The 17,500-nt window shown below is 34.5% G+C and overlaps 1 protein-coding gene across 1 annotated transcript in view; it reads left to right on the plus strand.

The window, feature by feature from the left end:
- Positions 1-17,500, plus strand: part of LOC135219790 (tyrosine-protein phosphatase Lar-like) — a 1,028,451-nt gene that overhangs the window by 531,263 nt on the left and 479,688 nt on the right. The window contains 1 exon segment of the mRNA XM_064256864.1: positions 7,315-7,608. Coding sequence (XP_064112934.1) covers positions 7,315-7,608 — 294 coding nt within the window.

Here is a 17,500-nt window from a genome sequence, read left to right on the forward strand (position 1 = left end):
AGTAGTTTTTTTGAAGTAAAAGGTTCGGGTCTTGCAACTCTCGTGTTCATAGGAGCTGTATTGACATATCGCTTAATTACCCTTATAGTATGTCAACTTCTTTATCTCTTAAAGCGTTCATTATTTTTTCAAGGTCAACCGAATTGACATGCCACTAAAGTTCCCATTTTTCCCCTTAATAGTAATGTAAATTATTCGCTGTAGACTTATGTATAATCTTACTTTCGGCTGCAGTTTCAGTATGTTTGATTTTCAAATATTGTTCAGCTTGTTCAATGTCTGATTTGCTTTTATATTTTTTCACTAAATTCCAAGTCATTGTTTCTGAATCATTTGAAAGATTCGGCCTCGGTAACCCTTTCACCACCTCAGGTTATTTCATCCCTTTGTGCCAACGCTGCCTCATTACTTTTGTTTTCAGTCCCATTTTCTAGATACATGATGCATTTCATCAAGCATGCTTTGTAAATTTTGAGGTGTTATTCCGACTGGAACAGCATCATCTGAGTAGTTTAAGTCTGCCAAGTTTCTATCGATACTCCAACATAGAATATGGAAGGCATGATTGTTTTTAGGTTTAAATATATATATATATATATATATATATATATATATATATATATATATATATATATATATATATATCTATATATATATATATATATATATATATCTGATATCCTATATCCTATATATATATATAGATATATATTATTTATAGATATAATAGCTATATATAATTATCTATATATATATATATATATATACATTATATATATATATATATATATATATAATGTTTTATTGTTTTTTTTGTGGAAAACACATATTTATATTATATGTTTATATGTATATTATATATATATATATATGTATATATATATAATATATCATATCCTATATATAGTATATATAATATATATATAATATATAATAATATAATATATTAGATATTCTCCCCTATATCTACTATATATATATAGATATCTATAATATATATCTATATATATATATATCTATATATATATATATATATATATATAGTATATCTATATATACAATATATAGATATCTATATATATATCTATATATATACATATATATATATATATATATATATATATATATATATATATAGATATCTATATTATTATAGATATTATATATATATAATATATATTATATATATATAGATATAATATATCTATATATATATATATATATATATACATACAAATTATAAACATATATATAAATATGTGTATGTATTTATATATATGTATATATATGTATATAATGTATATATTATATATATATATATATTATATATATATATATATATATATATATATAATGTATGAGTCATGATAAATCTCGCGCATTTAAGGTTTTGCGCGTTTTATTATCGCATGCATTTTACGAGATGATAATGCCAATCTCGTTGTGATAACATGGTGTGTGATTGCGTGGTTTAAAACGTCATACTATTTAGTGTAAGTTTTCCGTAATAAATCCTGTACCATGTACATTTATTTTGGTTTAACAGCATAATTCTGTACTTCTGCATGGACTGTATTTATGAATGATTTTTATTGTTGCCTTTTTTTGTAAAAGAACCCTTATTTTTTTTGTCACTTAAGCCGATGGTGTAACCCAGACGGGTCAGATATGAATGTGATACAGCTGCAATTTTTCTTTCACATGGTCTTGGATCCTTTCATTGCGGCGGCATTTTTTCAGATTTAATGCGTGCCTCAAGGGAGTCGCTTTGTTTCCCTGGCATTACTTTACTGTAGATTTTATTGCATTATGTGCATAATAATGCTGTACCCCGCAACAACGCTCTCCACTTTACGCGCAATTAATTTCATTTCGGATGAGTAGTAAGGAAAAACATTCCTGTGTCATTAGATCCAGCAACAATTTTTGTACATAGATTTTCATGACTTGATATGGTTTTATAATTATCTACTAAAGCTACAGTGCTCTCATCATCGGATGTGTTGTTTTACTGAATTAACCTCCTCCCCTTCCCACTCCTCTTCCTGTTGTTATTGCCATAGTATTGAGGAGGCCTAAAATGTTCCTTGAGGTCAATGAGGGGTAATTTAAGCCTGATAGAAAATCCGGTGAAAGTAGACTCTGCAGTTGATTTACGAAGCAGCGCCATTATCCTTTCATCTCCTGAGACCTCACTGGATGTGTTTGGAGAGATTTCGATGGAATGGAATGGTGGAATTCCTTTTCTGTAATAAACATGTATTTGTGCCTATTATACTTTATACATGTAGTGATTAACGGTAAATTTGTAACGGTCATTGTTTTCCGTCAAGATTTCAAGTGGTATCCATGGTGAATTAAAACAGGTGTCCGTCCTTAAACTGACTGAAAGGCAGAAAATAGTTGTGTGGTCGGGTAGAGAGGGCAATATATCTAGTAGCACAGAAAAGTAAAAAGAAAAAAAAAAACTGTAAGTTTTGACACAATGAAATATAATTTGAGTTTGGAGGTTAATTTTTTTTTCCAATTATTATTCTGTTATCGCTTAAGTTTTAATGTAAAAGCAGGGCCATGCTTTGATTACATCATAACATTCATTTCTGCAGATTATATGAATAACATAGTGAGTCAGTTGACTTCAGCTAAATGTAAAATATTAACCAATAGTGCTTTGATCTGCTTTGACGAGAAATCATATTATTTCAGTTAGCGTTAAACTGACATCACTCGAAAACAGATTTTACAAAAGAAACCACTGAAAGAATTCTATTTTATCTGAGTTTTCATAGACGCCTAATTTTTATGCTTGAATATAAATCTGCAGCTAGAATGTTCAGAAATGAATTAATTGTTATTCTTTGTTTCAGCCAGAGTCGCATTGAAACTTTGTTGGAAATGATGGCGGTATTTGGTAATTAAACTTTTGGCATTATTAGATGAATTTAAAACATCAGTTATACAAGCATCTAAAATACAAGATTATTAGGCGATTGATTGCCTGCAATGTAGTATGTAGTAACTCTCATACAACTTGTTTTAGGAAGTTAGATTTGTGCGCTGGAAAATTAATGTGGTTTCTTGTTGCTTGAGTTCAGTTACGCTGCTGTGGATTTATATCATAGTTTACTTTTGATTTATCTGATTTTTGGAGGTATGTATTTTATTCAAAGATAGATTCAGAAACTTTACTGTGATTAATGTAAATAATTTTGCAAAGTTATGTTAAAATCAAGCTAGGTATACATAATTCTTCTTATGATATTGCGTTATCGGGCTGTGCTAATTTATATTATAAGATTCATTTGCGTTTTATTCCGATTGTCCAAGTAATGTTGTAAAGGTTTGAGGTAATATCAAAGTAAGTTTAGTTGATTTAATTTTTTTGTCTGATAAATATTAGTCTGATATTTTTATGACTTTCTTCTAAATTCAAATTGAGTGCAAATTCAAATTGAATTGACTGGGGGCATTGAAGGTACGTGTGATTTCAGTACTTTTTTTATACCTTAACTGTATAAATGTAGAACCGAATATTTTTCAGCGGCATTCACATGTATACGGTTTAGGTTAATTTACTTTGGATTTGAGTAAATATTGTTATCTGCCCGTTGAACGGAATGTAGAGAGTTTGACTATGAGTGAGCGTTCGCAAAACTCTTTGCTGATAAACTTTGCTTAGGTTATGAAATGAAATTCAATTTAAAGTCAAGTATTGAAACTGAATTCAGGTTCTATAAGAGACGATGTCTTGCGCGGTGCTCTGCCGTTTTTGAAGTGTGAGTTGCTGAGCTCAAATAATGTTCGGTAGATCAGATTTGAACAGACCTTTTTGTTGGAACGGATTAGGTACCTGTTCGAGGGCGGTGGGTTCTGTTGGAACATGGCGAGTGCTTTTTGAGAGGGGGTGGGTACTACCTGTTGAAAGATACGAGGTTTCTGTTGGAGATAGACAGACTGCTGAAAACGGATGACTGTTTGATGTAAACGGATAGGTAACCAGAAGAAGAGCAGGTATCTTATGAGATGGGAATAGGTTGTTCTTTGTATCGTTTGTTAGAAAATGAGAGGCTATCTTTTGGGAAGGGACAGGTTATCTCTTGAAGAGATGAAAGTATCTTTAGGAGGAAGGGACCATATTGAAAAGATAAAATTATCTTTAGGAAGGGACCATATGAAGAGAGAGAACTGCATAATGTGGAAAGATACGTCTCTTTTGGGTGGTGATAGATGGTATCGGGAAAGATCGAGAGTTTCTGTTGAAATGTATATGGCTTTCTGCAGGAAAGGGATAAGTATATCAGAAGGGGTCACTTGTGAATCGGAAGGTATTAGTTTAAAGGGAATGTTTTATCATAAGTGAGGAATAGCCGACCAGTAGAAAGGAGTGATTGTGTCTAGGGACGGATAATGATTTATCACTTCGATAGGGATCATTTCCATCTAGTAAAAATCCATCTTTGGTAATAAAGTGAGAGCCGGTCTCACTAAAGAAATGGAATGGTTTGTGCGTAAGAACAGGCTAGAGCACGCAGTGAGAATTGGCTACGGGAAGTTGGTTTGTCGAAAGGATAGGGGTCCTTAGGAAAGGGCCAGAGTAATGTATGATGAAGAGAGTATGGATGGTTCCTCAAAAGGGTAAATAGCACGTAAGGTAAAGCAGGGCATTCGTAAAAGCGTTCCGGAAGAGGTAAGTGGTGAATGGGAGGTTTCCAGCTGAAATGGCATATCCGATGAAGAGATAAAATATATATAAAAGAAAATTGTTAGAAGAGGTGAAATAAAAAAACAAAAATGAAAATAAGAGGGAGACGAAAGGGAACCGCGGAACTGTATGGGTTTCTCCCGTTTTCTCCTTTCTCCCACTGTCGAATCATCTGCTGCTGCAGTACCTTCTACGTTAGATGCCAATTTTGTGAATAGCACCGCCGAAGGCGACCCCGGCGGGGGCGAAGAAGAAGCGACAATTCCTGAGGAACCTAAAAAAGTCTTCACCTTCATTGAGTATATTACTCGTAAGTATGGAGGCGATAGAATTCGTCCCTCGAGGATTGAATTTGTTTGCTCTCTTCTATTAAGGCCTTATGTTACGGATGTGGAGGAATATGGAATTTTCAAATGAATTGCCAGGCCTCCTTTTACCTTTTGCCTGGTTGGGGAATGGATTGGTACCATTTGTATGTGTGTGTGTGTGTGTGTTCATTCGTTCTGTTTTCTTAGTTGCGTCGAAATGGACCGTTCATGACTTACCATATTAATGTAAACAAAAATTAGTTCATAAGTTTATAGTTTTATTTTCATATCTCATTTTGTATCATACACTTAATGTTCAGCTGAAATTCTTGGGTTTTCATAACTTATGTGTAAGTATTTTATGGTGAAATATGTTTTGGGTTTAACTTTTGCCCAAGAGTTTCTGTTCCAGGTGCATAGCGGCTTAGCAAAAAATAAGGTAAAAAAAGGATATGTTGTTTTGAGTACTGTTCCATTTTTATTTAGTAAGCTCAGATTAAATAAAAAGGTTGCTAGTTTTTACGTTTCATGTATGTGTGTGTGTCTATCTGTCTGTGTGTGCCCACACACGCGTGAGTGTGTGTGTGTGTGTGTGAGAGAGAGAGAGAGAGAGAGAGAGAGAGAGAGAGAGAGAGAGAGAGAGAGAGAGAGAGAGAGAGAAGCAACAATGCAGTCTTTTGTTGATGCTTTAGCACTTGGAATGAATTGAACCGTTGAAAAAGGCTGCCATTCAGGATGATGGGACCATTCCCCATTCCTTTTACCCGATATACCTTTCAGAAAGATTAATTGAGAAAATGGTTACGAGTCTCGAATGATTTTGATTATTGTTATACATTTTTAGGGAAAGGCTGGTTCAGCTTTTATTTTTCGCTTTCGTTTTCACCGTAAAGGCTTTTTTCATATGAGTTAAAGGGATTTTCTTTATGGCTCTTTCAATTACGGAAGAAGTTTTGTGGAGCTTATAGAAATCATTGTGCAAGAAAGTAGGCGCTTTGTGCTTTTTTACCATTTTTTAAATTTTAGTCCGCGAGAGAGAGCTAGAGAGTTGCAGGGGTGATTAGCAACTTGTCTGAACGTGTCTGTGTTTGTACCTAAAACGATGTTGTTGACAAAATACAGAGAGTAACTTTGACCTTTGAATTTCTTTATTGCTTCACAAGTGCTTGGTTGCCGACTGATTTTGGTGTTAAATTGGTCAAAGGTGAAGGTCAGAGTCAGTAATAGGTTAGACAGTGTCGGGGCAAGTTAAGAGCTCCATTTGATCTTTCAGTCTTATGCTTGGTGTCAGAGGTGCTACTTGGCTAGAAGAATGGACCTAATGTTTTAAAATCATGTAAAGTGAACCAGTTGACCTTTCAATCTCATATTGCTATAGAGATGCTATGTGGCCAAAGGAAGAAGCCTTTTGATCTTGAAATTACGGGATCAAAGACCAAAGTCAAAAGAGTAACAGGTCATAGACAATGTTTGCAGACGCCATGTAAAGAGTATCTTTTGACCTTTCAGTCACATACTTCCTACAAAGAAGAAACCTGTTGAATTTATGTCAGAAGGTAAAAACTATGATTAACTTTAGTAAACAATGCTCTTTTTGACAAGATGTTCCATTCCACAGAGCCCTTTTTGTTATTGTTATTAAATAAACGAGTCAATGGTGTTAGGTTTTGCGGTGGGAGTTTATTTTTATATTATTTCTATGTTTTCTTTATCTACATCATTTTTAATGTTATATAATTGTGTAAATGTTTTCGTTCGTGTTTTATATATATATATATATATATATATATATATTATAGATATGTGTGTGTGTGTATTCTGTAAATTATATATACATATATATTTGCACGAGCCCTGTGATGTTTCCAGTTGTCATTTACCCTGAGGTGGTGTGGAAACTCGAAAGCGTATGGTTGACTTCTTGTTTATTCCATCCTCAGCTTAATGACGAAGTATATATATATATCTATATATATATATATATTATTATATCTATATAATATAAATATTGTGTGGTGTGTGTGTGTGTGTAGTGTGTGCTTGTGTTGTAGGCGTGTGCGTCCCTAACACTACTGAGATTTCCGTCTGTACTATGATTAACCTAGGTTAAGCATTTGTTTTTATTAATTATTTTCAAGTGTTTTTGTATATGAATAGTCTGTCTGTATTCATGCAGTTTCCTAAACATTCTAATTCAGATTATTTTTCTCTTCCCAGCAGCAAAAACCCAAAACCCTACACGGGGAGGTACTTACTGTCTTCTTGTGACTGTCGACTAATTTTTGCGTTTTGTTTGCCCCACAGATCCTCCACAGTTCGTGGAGCGTCCGCAAGACCAGCGGGTGATGAACGACCGAGTGGCTTCGTTCACATGCCGTGCGATGGGTAATCCAGAACCAAGGATCCAGTGGCGCAAGAACGGAAGGCGAGTGAGCGGCAACACCAGATATATCGTCCTCGACGTTCCAGGCGGGTCTATCCTGAGGATCGAGCCAGTCAAGTTTCAGAGAGACGAGGCGACTTACGAGTGCGTAGCTGAGAACCCAGCAGGAGACACCATCAAAGCCGAAGCCAAGCTGGAGGTCATTTCTGACGATCGTAAGTAATGATGATGTTTTTCGTGTGAAATGTTCGAATGTTGTTCCAACTTGAGTCATAATTCCAAGTTCAATTGCCAGTTGGGTTAACATTAAGCAAAGGCAGTGTTCCAGCTGCGGGGGGGAGGGGTAGCTATGCCAGAACCAAAAGGAAAAGTGGTCTAAGCGAAAAAGATGGGCATCACTTTTAGAACAGTACATGTATATGAATGGTTCTATAATTATTATTTGAAATGTTATAGTCCATTTAATTGTGAGTATGATGAGAAGTAAGGCGTTTTTGTTGACGCAGGGAAAATATATTTTCCTCAGTTTCTTTGTACACGATACCATTATTGATTCCTCGAAATGTCTAAGGAAAATTGCCAAAAATATTTTTGCATTGTTGATGTGGGATAATATCTATGTAGGACATTGAGAGAAAAGGCTTGCCAGAAGCCCAAAAGACATGACTGACATGTCCAATTTGTATATTCCTGTTCCATCGGTGTCACCTGTTGCCAAAATAAACAGATGATGCACTCATGATATATATATATCAGGACATCACTGCCTAACGGACCAAAGAAAACAGGCTTTGATGTTTTATTACTTTTTTTAGTTGGTACTTCTTAAAACTTGCCCGCACAAAACACGAAAATGATCCGTCGTTTTTACTCTTAGGGCATTTTCTGAACAGTTTATGTGACACCAACATAAGTACGGGCATAATTACAATCCTGGCATATACGATGACCCGCGTACTGCATTCGGCATCAAGCCTGATTTTTTAGGATGCTAGCTTATACTTTGGACAGTTGTAACTTGTACAATGATATCAACATACATACATATATGCATTTATCTCTATTAAACACTATTTCAATATAATTTATTTGAAACTGTTTTGTTTCCTTAATGGATCGTAGCTCACATGACAGAAAATATTTGAAAAGGAATTTAGTAATATCTTTACAACGCTCATAAAACAACAAAGGCTAATTAAGCTTGACTTATAAATCTGATGGTTGCCTTATCAGATGGACTAATCATGCCACTGGTTCCATAGGCAATGACTACTATAACTGGCGCATTAGAATTTACTAAAAACACTTAAGCCATTTGTTTCATCTTATCTCTCTTTGGAATGTCATTGTTTGCAGATATGAAGAATATTGTTATACTTGTTTTGTGGATGTGGGCATAATGAAATGGGTCATTTTAATTGGTTATATTGTTTCTTTTTGCTGACAGAAGGAAATTGGGGTAGGTAAAAGGGATCACTTTATTTAAGTTGAAAGTAATGTTGTTGGGTTTTTCGCCTATTTGTTTACCTGCTTTGACACCCATGAATTTGTTATAATTTTGTCGTGTTCGACGATGGTAGTCAAGGCAAAGAACAATATCGTTCAAGCTGGCTATACATTAGCCGTCAAGATGTGTCCTATTTTTATAGAACTTGTATTAATTGTCAAGACATTCCCTCTGCTTACAAAAGTTTTCAAGGAAATCATTAGGTGAATGACTAGTTACTTGAATTGTTCATTTGGTCTTATTGCTTGTGATATAAGTTAATTCTGATGGAAGTGTGTATTCAGGTTTTAGTTGGCTATTAATACTCATGATAGCATTGCTACAACGAAATTTGACATTGCACTTTTTACCTCGTCTTTGGCGTCGTCATGGTTCATCTGTTTTGTGGCTGTGATCTGCCATTGCGTTCACGAATTCAGGTAAAACAAAAGTCACAGGAAAAAAAACTTAATAATTTATGATGCCCGGTAATACAATCGCAGGAAAAAAGTAACCGAACTTAACCTATAACCCAAACTAGCCTAACCAGTATCCTAACCTATATCCTAACGCAACATAATCCAAGCAAACCTAACCTATAACCCAACCTAAATTATATCCTGACCTAACCTAACAAACTAATCTCTATCGTAACCTATAACCTAACCTAACCTATAACCCAACCTAAATTATATTCTGACCTAACCTAACAAACTAATCTCTATCGTAACCTATAACCTAACATAACCTATAGCACAACCTAACCAAGTGTAACCTAATCGAACCTATCCCATATCCTAACCTATATGTTTACGAATAACCTAACCTAAAGTAACTAACCTAACTTAACCTGTATCCTAACCAAACCTAACCTGTATCCTGACATAACCTAACGAAGCTAACCGAACCTACCTATAACCCAACCTTAATTATATACTAACCTAACCTAACCCAAACTAACCAATATCGTAACCTATAAGCTAACATAATGTAACTTAACCTAACCTAACCTAACCGAACCTATCTTATATCCTAACCTAACCCAATGTAAGCTAAACTAACCTAATTTATATCCTAATGTTTAAACTAACTTAACCTAACTTACAGCATAACCTAACCCAACCTAACCTAACCTAACTTGTATTTTAACCTAACCAAACCTAACCTGTATTCTAACGTAAATTAACCCAAGCTAACCTAACCTAAATTATAGCCTAACCTAACTCAAACCAAACTAACCAACATCATAACCTATAAGCTAACATAATGTAACCTAGCCTAACCTAACCGAACCTATTCAAAGTATAACCTAATTTAACTCTTACCGCCTAATCTAACCCCACCTATAACCTAACCTAACCTAATTTATAACCTAGCAAACTAACCCAACCTAACCTAACCTAATGATTCCTGGCCACCAAAAATGTGGCTATTTTCCTGCTGTGACTATTCGAAAATTTTCCTGTGACTTTATTACCGGCTACCGCGTTTACTTGGAAACATGCTGGGGTTAAATAATGTTGCTGATGTTGGTCATGTTAATTAATAAGTTTTCAGTGTCCTTTCATTTGCTGATATCGTTTTGAAGTTATTATACATAAATGAATGCCTCCAAACTAGCAATAATTGAATATTTAAAAGGATACTGGTAACTAGGCATAATCCTTTACGTGAATTTTTAATAGGAGTATAAAACGTTGTGTGCATATATTTGTGCATTTGAGCATAGCTGTGACATCATATTAGTTTGCCTAATACTTTTATGCTGATAAAGTTGTGATATTTGAATCGCAACCAATTCATTTTTTAATCAGTTAATTTTGTAGTAAGTTTTGTCATTGAGTTAATGAATGAGTGTGTATGATCAGCACCTTGGGATTGGACCCAAAAGGCCGTTGGGCGCCACGAAAAGAAAGCAGGCAGGTTAGCCATCGAGATGAAAGGAGGAATGAGTGCGATTATTGAAAATCACACAAGGAATCAAATAAGTTTTTTTGTAATTTTGTGATTTATTCAAAATTCTTATTGCCTTTAAAACAATGATGAGTTTTTTGAAGCCATTTCTTATCACTCTGAATACAAGCCAAAGATTTCCTTCAAGGCAAATTTTGTTTCACCACATACGGATGCTAATATTACATACTGCGGACTTACTTGAAACGGGGAGACAGAATAATATATTCATGTGCACGAAAAATAAGTGAAATAACCTGGTCTGCAATAGGCTCCAGGTGGAGTGACAATAAGTAACATAAGACCCTTTTCAAGTTCATAAAACTCGTGATCCGCCAAAGACCTTTATGGCGTCGTAATAAAATCATTGCATCTATCTTGAATGGCCTCAGGTGCAGGAGATTTGTCATTCTTCTTCTTTTTTCGTAAGTGAATATTTGTCAATAATTGGAAATGCAAATTTTATGACTAAAAGTTTTGCCCCGAAGGCTTCCTGTTACGGTGATTTGGGAAAACTCGCCAGACTCTTGGCTCATATGTTCGCCACTTCCCTCCTCTTCCTCAAAGATGGATAGGAAATATTCTTTATTTTTGCGCGTTACTTTTTTTTTGTCATTTTTTTCTGTTTTCTTATATTTTGCGTATACTTTTGTTTTACAAAGTAACTTGCCAGGAAACGTAAGAGTCATATTTATGGTTTATTAGATGTACAAGAATAACTGGTAACACTTTTGTCAACTTGAGTGAGCTCTTAGTGCAGCGATCCTAGAAAAAGAATGTTTTAAGAAATTTTTTCAACAAAGCTCTCAGAAACTGGAAGAATAGAAATAGGCCTTAGAACATTGAAGATGTATAGATAGGGTACTGAACTGAAATAAGACAGGAATCATTATGTTTTACCAATTTCTAGGTAATAGCTTTGCATTGGCAGTTGGGTGAAGGTCAGTAAGCAATTGGGTAAATGTTAAGAGATACAATGAGTGACATCGTATCTCTTAACATTTACCCAATGAGTGACATAGAGGCGTGCAGAGGTTAGTACCGTTTGCAAATAAAGAGCTTAGATCTTGTAGTCTGGTCTTACAATAATTCCTTAACCTTTGAGGGCAATATTAGTTAGATATCAGAGCTCCTCTGTAAGTTTGATATTCTTGTTTTCTTGCTTAGGGTGCTTCCACACTCTTGTGAAACAGGTGATTAACATACCTCGGTGAATTATCGCTCAGACATCACAAATAGGTTGAAAAGCAGTTAATGATCTATTGGTATTTCTGACAGGTGCTTCAACCTGTTTGTTATTTGTAAGAGATGAATTGCTGCCGTGAGGTTATGACATATTTTACTGTAGAGTGGACTCTTGCACTTAAATAGCAAAATAGAAATGAACCGAAAGTCTGTTTCCTTAGCTTTAAATTTTATGCTGTTGGTTGTCGCATCCTGATTTGTCATGCCACCACAAATACGACGTACAAATTAAAGAACGAAGACCAGCCGGTTAAGCTGTCTAATTTCATACCGTTCTCCTCGGTATGAAATAAAAGCTAAACCGACTGATCTTCCTTCTTTAATTTTTTAATTTGTACGCCGTATCTGTGGTGGCATGACAAATCAGGATGCGACAACCAACAGCATAAAATTTAAAGCTAAGGGAACAGACGTTAAGTTCATTTCTCTTTTGCTATTGAAGCGGGTGAATCCACTCTACGGTAAAGCATGTCATAACCACACGGCGGCAATTGATAAAAAAACCTTTTGGGAATATAGATACTTTCAAGTTGTATATTTATGAAATTCTTCTTATGGGTAAGATCTGCGGATTTTTGTTTAGCAGATGGCAACGACCTTTCGTGAGTAGTTTGTTATGGTTGGATAAGCAAGAAAGAAAGTTAAGGAATATTGATTATAATAGACTGGTACAAAAGGAAAATAAAATTTTATCTTTGAGATTTTTTCTCAGATAGGTTTTCATATTTTAAATTACAACACTATGTACGTACTATCTATGTATCTATCTATCTATATATATATATATATTATATATATATATATATCTATTATATATATATATATATTAATACACATATATATCTATCTAATGTAATCTATCTATCTATATATTATATTAATAGAATAGATTAATCTATAATATTTATTGATCGATATAACCACATGCTATATCTCTATTTATAGGATAATTTATTTATAAAATATATAATAATATCATAATATATATAATATATATATATAGATATATGATCTATATAGATATATAATAATATATCTATTATCTCGAATATAATACTCTATATCGATCGCTAGCATCATAAACTAGATAGATAGATTATATCGATTAAGATATAGATATATACTCTCTATCTCTTAGATAAATATTAGGATAATATAGAGATATATCTATATCTAATATATCTCTATGTTATCTCTCTATATATTATTATATATATTTATTTATTTATTTATATATCTAGATAAATATCTCCATATAATATTATTTTTATCTGTATTCCTATCTATAATATCTATATTCTCTATAAATCATATAATTATATATAAATATATATATATATATCCATATATATATCCTGTATATATATCTATTAAATTAAATTCCTAATATTATATATGTATATATATATATATATATATATATATATATATATATGACTGGTAAAAATGTTCTGTTACAACAGACTTCCATCTAATAAAGGGAGCCCATAAAAACGTCAAAATATAGAAAATAAGTACAATATTTTAGAGACTGCTGTTTTTCTCTTCAGGTAGGTAATGAATGAGAAAAGTTACAGAAAAAGTGGTATTTATACCAAGAGATCCATCCACAGGTAGCCGTTTTACTAGGTCACCCCCACTGATAATTTCTCTTTAATCTTCTTGAGTGTTGGTTGAAGGAAGATTTTAGTTATGATATCTGAATCCTCGGGGCCCTTTGAGATGTTCATTACCTGTCTTTGTTTTATTATGGCTGACTCTAGCATCTGGCTTTTGTACCGATATTTACTGCTATAAGTTGTCACATATAATTTATAGCAGAAAATGTCAGAACAAAAGCCAGGTGATAGAGTCAGCCTTGATTAAGCAACAACAGGTGGTGAACATCTCAAAGGGCGTCTGGGATTCAGATATCATAGATAAAGTCTTCTTTCAACCAACACTTAAGAAGATTAAAGGGAAATTTATCAGCGGGGTGGACCTAGTAAAACGGTTACCTGTGGATGGATATCTCTGAATAAATAACACTTTATCTGTACTTCTCTCATTCATTACCAATTATGAATTTGATAAAAAATGCATATTGTTAGAAAGGTTATCATATCAGATTCATAATTGTGTTAATGTTGCAGAGTATTTGTTACTCTTTGGTGCTGCAGGTTTTCACTCATATGGTAATTCTAATTACTAAGATTTCAACTTTTGAGACCCACGATCATGTGGGAAACTTGAAGGTTTTTAGTGCATATTTTAATTTAATTTAAAGTGTTCCCGTTCTTTAATAATTACTTATCAAATAAGGTGCACTCCATTCTCAAATTTTTTTTGTGTGCGTTTGTAGCAAGTCCTTCGTTTATGACATAAACATTTTCGACGCAAATAAAGGCAAACATATCGAGTCATTCCTAATTAAAAATAAATATTAAGTTGAGGTATTGGGAGGAAGGTATAAAACGCAGGTTACTCTTCGTCCCTCTCTTGTCCGTCTCCTTTGGTTTTTTCCTTCTCTTGTGGATATCTTGAATAATTTCATATCCTGCGTCTTAACATTCCTTTTGACGACCGAAAAATCTCTTTTATCGTCTCCCACATTATCATTAAGTATATTGATCTCCAGAATTTCGAGAATAATGCCCCTTTTCCTTCCCGTAAAAAAAGGAATCTATAAAAATACTTTCGTGTTCTCGTTTGAACTCAAACATTTACAATGACATTAGGGTTTTCCTTTTTTTCTCTCCCTTTTGGTTTGCCAGTTGGGGGTTTGAGAAAGGAGGGTTGTTGAAAGAGGTTTTTATATTTGCTTCAGAGGGAAAAGTTCAGTTCCTTATTCTTGATTAAAGATGTCTGACCTGCTCTTTGCAATGAGAGAGAGGAAATCGTCGAAGGAACCATTTACTAGATTAAGTTTTCCCTTTTCCGACAGATTCTTGACTTCAGAATCCTTTTCACTTATTAATTTGGCCCCGCAGAGCGACCACGTCATTACTGCATGTGTATAGAGGCGATCGCTCTTACCTTAGTGATATTGAAAGTTGTAATCAGGAACCTGATGTCGATTTTTATCTTGTAGAAAGATGCCAGAAAAGTTGGAGGTCTCGAGTAACGTTTTGAACAGAAATCTTGCTGTTTTCAGTTTCTGAGAACATCATTATATCAGCCTTGAGTAGAGTGAAAACGAATTTATGCTACGAATTCTTAGCGTTGTTGTTCCAACAGTTTGCGATGCGGAGTTATTTGTAAATGGTAATTCCTGTAAGGTTTTGCAATTCCTTTTGTTCTATTCCATTTGTCAAGGAAAGGGAATGGTTAAAAATAGATGTTTATTTTATCTAAACCCTGACGGTACATAAAACCGTGATCTTTAAAAGATTATTTGGCTTCGACTCTTTAAATTGAAAGGACAACATAAAAATTTTTTCGGGGCTGCAGAGGTGCCTTTCAGCGTCGTCAAAGTGCCTTGGAAGAAGCCGATTGGCCCCCTTCAAGAGAGATGAGAATAATAGCTTAGAAACAAGTGGAAGAAGTAGAAATACTGTTGAGTTCCCTAGAATGCTTGCAGTACGCAGTTGATCAGTGGCGAGAGGGGATGTATAGCCTGCTTTCTTTTGGGTTAGATGAAATCTTAGTTATAAAAGTTTTTTTCTTATTTGAGAATACTTGAAATTTTTGTGTAATGCTTATTCCAAGTGAAGTGAGGTTTGGGTTTTTTGTTTTTGCTTTCTTTTTAGGTGACATTAATTTTTGCAAGGGAAGTGTTCCATGTAAATTTTGAAAGTGGTGCCTTTATTACTTGAAAGAATTCATGTATCACGAGGGGATAATATATCTTCAAAATCTTGTGGGAACTATTTTGTTCATTTTTTCAATCTTTTCGCTGAGAGACTTGTTTTTCCTTTAATGGATATGGAATATTCTTTTAACAAAGTGTAGAGGAATTTCATTTATTCTCTAATTTTGACGTTTGTAGGAAGGATTTTTCATTTGCACTGTTCTTCCCAAATAAAAATGATGATTGTTTTCTCTGCGTTGAAAATTGATTTATCAGTGGAAGGTCTTCCAGATTTAATGGAGAATTGTTCTGTTTCTTCTTAGTGTACGTCCACACTGGTGTAAAACTATTCATAAACACACGTCGCTAATTTATCGCACATTCGTGACCGGCAGGTTGATTGCAAGCCAACGCCTTAGTGGGTCAGGAAATTTAAACCAGAGCTTCATACGATTACCCAGTTATGTTAAAGATGCGTTCTCCACTAACTGCTTGTGATGTTTATGCAGTAAGTTGCTGACGTGCGTTGGTGACATGTGTTTACTGTAGGCTAAACACCTTAATTTAGAAATGATTCGTCATGAAGTTATTGATCATCGTATTTGTTCTTTTAATAGAAGGGGTTATGTCAATATTTATTAATCATTAGTTTTTCTCTGTAGGTAGGTTGAAGAATTTTTTGGCCTTTTATTTCACAGGAGCAGTTTTTGTTGTCATATTTTTTTATATTTAGTGTTAGTGGAATCTTTGCCTGGTTTCACTAACCAAGTGAAATATGTTGAATATCTTTATTGATATTTCCCAAAAGATATAAAGATTCACATGGAAAAAGCTTCCATAGGAAAAAAGTCCCGTATGTGGAAAAAGAGGAGCCAATGCCAAGTATAAAATGGAAACCCATTCACATTGTGAATAGATTTAAACAGATAATAGACGGAGACGGAGGAAATGTAACAATGAATGAATATTTCCGGTTTGCATACGCAAAGATTTGTTCGTGCTTCTCACGTAAATCTTGGTCAGATTCTTGATTCCAGGAATAAATTTCCGCTTTATTTTTTCGGTTATTATTATCGTCAGAGCATGAATTGGTCCCAGAGAACGACGTTCATATTTGTAGAAAATGGTTTTATTTTAATCTAGCCACTTGGGGGACAAGCCACCCCAACTTGATGCCCGGTCCAAAGCCCGGGTAAATGGAGAGGCTTAAGCCCCTTCCACACGAGTGGCAGATGCACGGTGGGCAGACACTGTTACCAATTTAGTGAGTGGATGGCGATCACGAGTGCGGTCCAAGTCATAGGTTCGCCTGCCTGTGACTACTGCCTCCCTTGGACTGTTTGATCTGGTAACACTGTTGAAAAGCGAGAGAATTACGGGCAGATCTAGAGTGCCTGTCGTGTCTTTGCTCCTCGTGTGGAGGCTTTAGAGACAGGAAGGGCATCAGACTGTAAAAACCCAATGCCATAACCATGTTTAGTCTAATCTTGATTCAGAGAGAATGCCAGGGCGTAGGTGCCCCGATTAAGCGACCCACAGGGGCCTCGCCTGACCCCTCCGATAAATAGGCAAGGGCGAGTACGTTTAAGGAAGCAAGTCCAAATGATTAGAATCGGGACACTAAATGTGAGTATTATGACAGAAAGAGGAGAGA

The sequence above is a fragment of the Macrobrachium nipponense genome, chromosome 1 (assembly GCF_015104395.2).
Source record: "Macrobrachium nipponense isolate FS-2020 chromosome 1, ASM1510439v2, whole genome shotgun sequence".
In the NCBI taxonomy this organism is placed as follows: domain Eukaryota; kingdom Metazoa; phylum Arthropoda; class Malacostraca; order Decapoda; family Palaemonidae; genus Macrobrachium; species Macrobrachium nipponense.